General features: G+C 54.0%; 1 protein-coding gene across 1 annotated transcript; it reads left to right on the top strand.

Annotated features, from left to right (window-relative positions):
- The first annotated feature begins 5,919 nt into the window (after positions 1 to 5,919).
- On the top strand, positions 5,920 to 7,159 carry TCIM (transcriptional and immune response regulator). The gene has a single exon (XM_087763022.1). It carries the CDS (start codon positions 5,974 to 5,976, stop codon positions 6,292 to 6,294), a length of 321 nt encoding a protein of 106 aa, XP_087619148.1. The 5' UTR covers positions 5,920 to 5,973; the 3' UTR covers positions 6,295 to 7,159.
- The last annotated feature ends 2,840 nt before the right edge of the window (positions 7,160 to 9,999 follow it).

The raw sequence follows: 9,999 nt of genomic DNA on the forward strand, positions 1-9,999 counted from the left end.
CTGCGGGGTCACCTCAGCCCTCTCCAGTGACCGGCTGGGCCCCCAGCAAACCCCCTCCCTTCTACCCTGCCCTGTGCTCCGAGCGCATCGTTTGCCTGCTGCTGCCTGCATCCCCGCTAGACACGGCTTTTCGGTTTTTAACAAGGCTTTCAGCTGCACCACATTGCTCTGGCTGGCAATCTGCCACCAGCCCCTCTCCCACGTATCTCCCACTACAAGTGGGGAGCACCACAGCTTGAGTTTCCCTTCGCAAGACGGCTTTGGGAAGCCTCCAGCGACAGGAGAAGCCACCCGTGGCGTCCGTACGCAGCCAGCCTCCCCTCCCAGCCCCAGCCTCTCCGGCCCCCTGTGACAGCAAGCATTTCACACCAGAAGATGATGTGTCCTCAGCTCAGCTTTGCTGAAAGCAGGTTTCTTCAGAAGTATACTGGCTTTTAAAAGTGCCAGAAGTTTCTGTTCTGTTTCTTAACAGGCATGATTTACTTACTGTAACTGGCTATTCATTATGTCCTCCACTCCACGATTAACTCAGTGATCATACATTTAGCAGAGAATTTATGAGAAATGAGGAGACATTCATTATCAGTAATACCACAAACTTTACTCTTATATGGTCTCCCTGCGATGCTCGGCTCCCACGGCCGAGCAGCAGCCTTCGCGCAGCCAGGCAGCCTCAGCGCGTTCCTTCTGCCTGTGCTGCTCTGCAAAGCTCCGTTTTCCTCTTCCCAAAGGCCGCAGTCCCCCTCGCTCAAGCCAGTCCAACCTGCACCCTTGGTGTCACCGACCAGGGACGGACCTGCCCGCAGGGCCACCGCCGCCAGCGAGCCGCAGCAGGACCAGCGAGGGGCAAGGCTATGGTCCCACTTTGCACCCCTGACACTTTATACCAACTCCTCTTCCTGCATGAACAGTAATTTTCTTAACTTGTCAGCACCCTGTGCTGCCCTTAAAACGGCAAACTTCACGCCGGCTGTAGGACCAGCTCGGCTGTCGCCGGTTTTCCCACGTGCCAGCGGAACAGATGCGCAGGTTGCTGGGGAAGGAGAGGAGGCCCGGTGCGGTGGGAGCCCTGCGGAGAGCTCCCGAGAGCTGCCGGCTGCAGCTGAGCGACAGGCGGTAATAAAAAACACTGCTCGCCTTGGCCGCGGGAGGCTGGGGCGCAGAATTAATGCCCTGCAGACTGCACCTGCTAGAACAACGCCTGTCTTAGCAGCCCAGAAGCCAGCATCTAATTTAGTTTTCACAGGTACACTAAAGAAAAGCATTAAATAGACACGGTGCAATTTTTTTTCCTTATTAAAAACTTTTCCGATGGAATTTAAGCAGCTTAATCATGTCTACCGCTGTCTGAAAGCCGATAGCTTTTTTTTCTGTTTTTTAGGCAGGCAGCTGTGTGATCAGGATTGTCTGAGAAATGTCTTTACTTCCCAGCAACTGAGCTCCAGCAGAAGTGCTGCTAAAATACATCCCCCTGTACTGCAGATCTGAACTGGGGACCACAGGACAAGTCACAGGGAACACACACGGTCAAGTTAAGCTCTCGGGTTTTGTAAGCAAAGGGCACGGTGTCCTGCCGTGAGATCTGGGACAAGCGTTCCCAGATGCGCTACCGAAGAAACAACCGCCACAGAAAAACCCAACCGACAACAGAAAAACCCAGGTGGAGCCCGTGCTGTACGGCAAGAGGCACACGAGCCGCAGCTGGAAGAAGGCAGAGGCAGGGAGGTTGGAGAGCTGGGGCAGGCGCTGCCATTCGCACGACCTGGATGTCCGACAAATTCCCAGGAATTTGGATTCCACAAGGAACACGAAGAACCGGTTCCTCTTTGACCTTACAGCCATCCCGCAGCTGTGTCTGCTGCAGAGCGCTCCATCTCGGATACATTTCCCAGCAGAGAGCAAACGTAAAGAGCAGCATTTATGGCTCCTGAGGAGGGCAGGGATCCTCCAGCCTCCACGGCCAGTGGAAGAAGTGAAGGCTGCGAGTGAGCCAGAGGACAAACACATGTGGCAAGGGAAAGGATGGGAAGAGAAGAGAGTCTGAGGCTCCCGGGCATCTCAGGTTCTTAAACTTTATATATGCTAAAGACAAAGCACATACATATATTTTTAAGGCAATAATTTCACCTTCCTCTCCTGTCCCAAAGCCCTTCCAAGGGCTCAGTTTGTGAATATTTCGCATGTGGCTGGGAAGGTCTCGGCAGCACCAATGCTCTCCTAGGGGACTGCCGCATCTTTCAATGCCAACGCGGTGTTACAAACCATGCAGGCTCAGGCAGGCTAGTGAAAGGAAAGCTATGTGAAACATGCCCTAGCAAAATGCAAAGGCATCCCAGATTACCTTCTTTGGAGTGATTTTGGACCGTTACATAAATGCAGACTAAGTCCTCTGCAAGAGTTTGCGGGAAAGGTGCTGGCTGCTCCCGCCACCCCTGCCGCCGAGGGCAGCCCTGGCCTCCCTCCGCCTCCTGCGGTCGGGGCTGCCGGCTCCTTGCAGGGGCCGGGGGTTTTTCGCCTTTTCCCTGCTTCACCTGCCCCTCTCCTACAACGGTGCGGCCGGGGCAGGCGGGATCCTCCGGCAATTCGCAGCTCTGAGCCGGAGGTGTCTCCGGGTCTATTTAAACACGCGTTGCATTGCCAGCGGAGCGCAGACCTGGCTGCCGAGTCACCGTCCTTCCCAAATCTTTCCCTCCGGCGACTGCTCGCTCTGATTGCGAGACCCGGAGGTTTGGTTTAGCCTGCAACAAATCATAAGCGCTTCAGCTTCAAAACCTTCGCGGCCACGACCTGGGAGGAGATGCTAGTGGGGTGCTTGTCGCTGCCAGATGCCGTGGAAGGGCCCCGTGCACCCTAAAGCTGAGCACAAACCTGCCCGTCCCCCCGGGCCGAAGACCCCCGCGGCTGGAGCGCTCCAAGCCCTAGGGATGTGGCTGAGCTGCTCTGCAGGGACGGTGGGGATAGGAATTAATCCTCCCGTTAATGTGTGAAACAGAGCGTTTGCGTTTCACAAAGCAATTATACAATAATAGCAGGAGAGCTATGATAGGAATCGCATCGTCTGAAGTTTTGCTCCAATCCAACACATGAATAATTCCTCCAAGGCATTACTGGGAAAGCAGTATTAAAAGACCGATATACACAAAAATTACTGGAAAAAACAGATGAGGCATGCTTCATCTCTCAGTCAGAGTTGAACGCAACTAAATTTATACAAAGTGGGCAGAGGAGCTTGAAGGGGCAAAGACATTTGTTACCGCTCTGTGCCAGATGAGCCCACAAGAGAACGCATCCTTCATCTTGGCAGCTTTCTGATGTCTTACTCCTAAAGCATCAGCTTTATTCTCGGTTTCCACGGCATGGCTTTCTGAGCTTCTATCTTCCACAAATATTGCTAATTTATTCTCTCAGCCATGTCTCTGCAAATACCTGCAGAATGATTCCATGGGCAATAAGGGCGGTGAAAACCAGGCATATATTAAGATGGCTTAGCTCTTGTTTTCGACTAGGGGAAACCGTGCCTCGCAAAAGAAGGGCTCGTTTTCTACAGCCACAAGATCACGGCTGATCTTCCAGCACTATTTTTTGCCCTAAGTACTCCGAAACTGTATTATCTGTCCGGTGAAGCAAAGCACATTTAACATTTCGGTCAGGCATTTTTTACAGGCAGGTTTTCCCCCCACACAGCACTTTCCATCCGAGCAGGAGGGGACCGGCGACGAGCGTGGTCCCCGTTCCTACCGCTCCCCGCTCGTATTTCACGTTAACAGCAGTCTATAAAACATGAGGCTCTTTCACAGGCAGAGACCCAGCAGCCAGCCACATCAAAACAATCCTATTTTCAAGGGTGGATTTACCAGCCCTGCAAATGTTGAGTAAACAGAGGCTGGTGTGTAGTTCTGACAAATTCGGCAAGACTACAGCAAAGTGAAAGGCTTTTAAGTCTTTCTGGCAGAAGGAGAATCACAAGGCTTTGCAAAGCCGTTGTTTAGACACTAAAGCACATAACAGCTAGCACATACAAAAGAAAATGAGACAAACTTGTAAAAAGTAACCCGCACAATGACAGCGATGCAGAACTGGCGGAAAAAAATGGCAGGCACGTGCTGGGAGAGCTCGTGTCGGTACCAACGGCGCGGAGCAAAGTCCCGGCAGCCGCGGGGAAAGCCGTCCTCCGGCGGGCCGCGGGCGAATGCAGGGCTGTGCCGGGGCGTGCCCAGCACTTACGGATGAGTCCCTCGGTCCCAGATAGGAAAGCGGCCAACCACTGAAGTGCAGCCCACTCCCTCTCCTGAAGGTAAAAGCCTGGCGCGCTCTGGCCAGCTGGAAGCCCACGAGAGCCTGGCTGGGGCCGGGACTGCCAGTCGTTCTGGGGGCCAGGCAGCAGCCTGCCTGATGTGAGCCACAGCCCGCGATGAATCCCCTTCTCCGCTCTGCGCCGGCACAAAAGCCTGGCACAGGGACTTCAGGCGCTCCTACCTCTCCATGGCTCCCGCTGGCCACGGGAGAGGGGGTCTGCAGGGGCTGTGCTCAGCCGCATCCCCTCGCTCTGCCCGAAGGAACCGAAGTTTTAAAGGGAATGTGCAATGACAAGCAACTGGGCAATGTTACCTTGGATCTGCTCACCGCTGCGGTGATGGATCACCTCCACAGCTCTCTGGTAAATAAGGGAAACCCCCTGTGGCCGTTGGTCAAACCAGCATGGGGACAGAGGCTGCTTCTGGACTTCTTCAGTAAGGATGAGTAACAGGGGTCATCAACACAACCAGTAAACAAGCAGCTAGTTTTCCAAACAGGGCATCCGGCTGCTTTTAAGCCATTAACAAAAATAAACTTCTCTCTGGATCCTTGGTCTCAAGTGACTTTTGAACCAACTGCCATTCTGGGCCAGATTTGGTTGTGCTCAGTAATAGCAGACCTCTAAGCCCAGCTCCAGTGGCCAGAGCTGGCCCCTCGCGGCAGCCCTGCCCTGCCCACGTCCCCCGCGAGCGGGAGTCAGGGAATCGTAGAATATCTGGAGCTGGAAGGGACCCATAGGGATCACCGAGTCCAACTCCCTGCTTCTCGCAGGACTACCTAAAACTAAACCGTACGACTAAGAGCAAGTTCTCCCAGCCCAAGGGCTTGGCATGAGCCGAGGGTGGGGTGGAGAGCACAAGCTCTTCTGGAGCAGAGGAACTGCACCGGTGAGCTGGAAATTAAAGAAAAAGGATGCTCGAGGCAGGAGCAGGGCAACAAACTGCTCGGTGCTGTTGCTGCAGTGCAGCGGGGCAGAGACTTTACCTGCTGCCCTGGCGAGAGCATGGCCATGTGCCAGCTGGGCAGCTCTGGGGTGTACCACCCCAGGGAAGTCCCCTCAGGGGACATTATGGACCAGCTGCCTTCGGTAAACCACTTGCCAATTAGAAAATACAGCTTTGTGAGCGCAAAACATGAGCCGTATCATCTGGGAAGCAGCAGAAAGCATCCCATGCCCAGACCTGAGCAGGTTCTGCTGCGTTGCCGTACTTCTGTCTGACCAAGAGTGCACGTCTGCATGCACAGGCTCACAGCTAACACCCCTTGCTAGTATTGCAATAGTTTCCACCTGGAGTTTTAACTGTTATATTATATATTATATATTCTGAATGCAGAGCTTTTCCGCATGCAACAAAAGGCCAGGAGCAGAGTTTGAGCTGTAGTAGCTCAAAGTCCCACAGCGATCCCTGAAGTTCTGCAGCGGGCCAAAGAAAAACCAGCCCCATCGCAGAAACGCAGAAAACTTTTCGTCTTGGCTGCACGGCAGAGGAAAGTTGGCAGCTTAACTGTTAAACTCGCCTGTGGCTATTTCGCGTTGACATCAGCATGATCTCATCACTGTAACTTGAGCCCTCCGGCTTTTTCTCCAGACTGCCTTTAAATACCGGTCCTGGGAGCCAGCACAGCACCAATCCCTCTGACTGGACCCGAGGGCAAACCCGGCAGCACCCCACATAGATGAAAGCAAAGAGAAGCTCCAAAACTCCAGCCATGTCCACATCCCTGCGAGTCAGCCCCTCGGTCCACGGCTACCGCTTTGACACAGCCCTGCGCAAGAAAGCCGTGGCCAACATCTTTGAAAGCATCAACGAAGAGTCCCTACAGAAACTCTTCAAAAACTCCGGGGACAAGAAGGCAGAGGAAAGAGCCAAGATAATCCTCGCCACCGACCAGGACTTGGAGGAGAAAACAAGAGCACTAATGGCGCTAAAGCAGAGGCGAAAAGACAAGCTGCTCCAGTTCCTGACATTTCGGAAATACTCCATTAAAGTGCACTGAACTGGCGAAGGGAGCAGAAATGGAGGAGAACATTTCGGGATGGGACTGTTTGTGACCTCCGACCACACACGGCACGCTCCGCTGCCCCTCGAGCTGCTGGCGGGACAGGGGACCTGCCGGACCGCCCGCAGGGCTTCAGCCCCACCGCGCAGGCAGCGAACCGCAGCGCCAACGGCAGCGTCGGTGCGGACGGCAGCGTCGGTGCGGACGGCAGCGTCGGTGAAGACAGCAGCGTCGGTGAAGACACGGACGGACGGCAGCGTCGGCACAGAGAGCAGCCAGGCTCCTCCGGGCAGCCCCGGGACCGAGCCGTGGGGGGACGCCGCGCCTGGCCGTGACTCCAGACCTGACGGACTCGGTGTTTGCTGACTGCACCTGTGTGCTTTGCCTTTTCAAACTTGTTTCCTTACAGTCTGAGCCCTTGCTAAGCCTCGCTGCTGCGGGCTAGGCGGGAGGGTCTAGAGACTGATCAGCTACTGATCAGGGACCACTTTGCATTTGTTAAAATGCACGTAAGCGCACCGTATGGGTACAGTAAGTTCAACCTTCAGGGAATGCAATTGCTCTAGAAACGCACTGTACCTATTCTTTCTCAAGCTGTATATGTGCAGTATAAATTGTTTGCACAGAAGCAATAATAATGACATATTTCCCTGAATTTACTGTGAAGTTCCTTAATATTTTGTTCACTTCCCATTAACATTAAAAATCTAAGTAGCATAACTACAGTCATTATTTGTATAGATTACAATAGCTGTTAGATGAGTACTTCGTGGTAATATTTTATGACAACGTTATTATTATATTGACTATAATTTATTGCATATGGCGATCTGAAATTGAATAAATTATGAAGTAAATATAATTTCTCTTGTCTGAAATGCTCAGTTCTCCTGGAGGAGTGGGGGTTTTACTTTTTTTGGTCATTTCACATAGATTCTGGTTTAAGAGCAGACTCCCTGCACCTCTCCTTAGTTCCCAAGTGTCGGTTTGGCAGCCTGTTCTCAGTGTCTGCAGCCCCCCGGCTTCCCCGCAGTCCCCCCATCCCCTCCACCAGCACCAGAGTTTGACCCACGGTTGCTGGGGCCACCCTGGCATCCCTAGAAAGACCGCACCAAATTTAATTGTAAATCAGACTCAGCTGTTCGTTTCCTCCATGTAAAAAAAGGAGAATTACATCTTTTGCAATAGCGTAACAGAAAAACGGGGTTAGAAAACGACCCGTTCTGAGCCACAGCGAGCGGTGCGGTTCCTCAGGCTCTCTGCATTCCTGCAAAGCAGACCGAGAACTCAGACTTGGCTCCCCATCATCCAAAGAAACAGAAATGAGTTATGAACGCTTTGGCAGCGGAATTGGACTCGGTTTTTCTGCAGGTTATGCCATACCATCATGATAGAGTATGTTGAAAATACTGAAAAATACTTAAAAATAGCCAAGACTAGTTATTTATAAGTATGTCCTCTAATAACCTGCTGGTTTAGAAAAAAACATTCCCATGATTCTGCTTAGAGCAACAAAGATAAAACAATTCAGAAGAATGATAGACCAGCTGCAGAGTTTTTTGTCTACAGGAAAAACTCCAAATTGCCTATAAGTCAGGGAGACTAGAAGTAAACCTTTAAATTACTTAATAGAATAGATAATTGTAATTATTTATAGCGTGATGAAGCACATCCAAGCATTCCCCAAGAGCACCACGCTTGGGAACGCAACGCACGGTGTGCGGATCAGCGCGGGCAGCCCCGTGCTGCGCGGCACGGCACCGGCCTCCCGAAAGCAGGAGGTGGGAGAAGCGTCCGCAGCCTCCACCGCAGCCTGGAGGGCGAGAGGCCGGGACGGCGGCAGGAGAGCAGCGCTGGGCAGCGCTGCCCTGTGCTCCCATCACTGCCACGCTCAGCGTCGGCTACGGAGCCCTGCTGGGGCAGGGGAGGGGGGACACGGGGGTCCCTCCTCCTGGGAAGTCTTCAGGGAGCTGGGGTCACACCTGGTTTGGGATGGACCTTTCGAAAGGATCTCTGAAGGCTTTCCAGAACTGCCCTCGCTCGGAATAATCTGCCTCAGCATGGGATTTGCTCCAGAGGCCGTTGCCAGTTTTCCGGCATTCGACCTGTTCCAACGCAGTGTCCCACACTCAGCTGCAGCTGTTTCACCGATCCGTGACACATCCCCACAAAACCATCCGTAGTGACACGAACTGCCTCAAACAGCTGTTTCCAAAAAAGGCCAAACGGGGCCGCTGAGCGGCCGCCCGCAGCCCAGGGCACCGCCGCACCGCCCCTCCCGCTGCCTCCCCCAGCCGCTCCGGGCACGTGGGATGCAGCTTCTTTCCTCCCGCTCCGGTAGTTTTTCCCATCAGAGCCATTTCTTGTGTTACAAACACTCAAAATAGCAGGGCGATGCAGGCACCAAATCCATCTGCCTCTGGGGTGTGTTACACGATAGGACACCGACAACCGTGCTGCAAGAGGATGCTCTCCAAACCCCGCCATGGGTATCAAATTAGCTTTATGCTGTCCTGCTGCTTTCCAGTTCCCTGACTCGGTGCTCACCTCTCTCTCCCCTGCCCTGGACCATCGAGCTTTCCACAGCCAGGGCCAGCTGTGGGTTTGTCACAGCCTCGCCACCCCCTTGGCTCCCGACACCAAACCCCGCACCCAGCTCCGAATGGGCAAGGCGTGCCGAGGGAAGGACTGGTGCTTTGGCACCCCGTGCGGTTTGGGGAGAGGTGGCCGACAGCAGGACATGCGCAAGGGGGCTGCCGCTGCCAGACACGGGCAGAGCCTCTGCGAGGGGGTCAGCGAGACAGCTGGGCTCCCTGCCATTACCGTGCACCACCGGGACCCGGGGCCCCTCACGCTGATAACCACCATGAAAGCACGCACCCAGAACCTGCCCACCACAAGGCACAGCTCTGCAAGGGGCTGACAGGGCTGCGGCCGCCCATCTTCCCCAGACAGAGACGTCTCCATGCCTGGCCTGCAGAACACGCCCGCGTCGGCACGGCAGCACCCTGACTCACTACGGTCCCTCCAATTCCCTGTATCTACATCCAGCCCGACGCTACCAACAATCGGGGAGCCCGATGCATCATCTGCTACTTCCTTTCCTTGTAGAAAGTGAATCTGAAGGAAGCCACGATTGCGGCAGGCTGAAAGCAGCACCAACCGCAGCGGTTGCTGCTGGCACGTCCTACGATTGCCCAGCCATTCCTGCTTACAAACATCTGCATAACATGATTGACGAGATCCTGTGACTTAGGGACCTTACAGTCCCTCTCGTCTCATTACATTTAAATTATTAGCCCTAGTGGCGTAAATTACTGGCCCTAGTGGCATCCCTCATAAATAAAGGCCGCTTACAAAAAAGTTCATAGAATCATAGAATCGTTAAGGTTGGAAAAGACCCTCAAGGTCATGGATCCCAACCGTTAACCCAGCGCTGCCAAGCCCACCACTAAACCACGTCCCTCAGCACCGCATCTCCTGGCTTTTAAATCCCTCCAGGGGTGGGGACTCAGCCCCTGCCCTGGGCAGCCTGGGCCAGGGCCTGACAGCCCTTTGGGGGAAGAAGTTTTTCCCAATACCCAACCCAAACCTGCCCTGGCGCAGCTTGAGGCCGTTCCCTCTCGTCCCATCGCTTGTTCCTGGGGAGAAGAGCCCGACCCCCCCCCGGCTCCAGCCTCCTTTCAGGCCGTTGCAGAGAGC

The sequence above is a fragment of the Nipponia nippon genome, unplaced genomic scaffold, assembly GCF_047370975.1.
Source record: "Nipponia nippon isolate SJK-2023a ecotype South Korea unplaced genomic scaffold, ASM4737097v1 scaffold_27, whole genome shotgun sequence".
Taxonomy (NCBI): Eukaryota; Metazoa; Chordata; class Aves; order Pelecaniformes; family Threskiornithidae; genus Nipponia; species Nipponia nippon.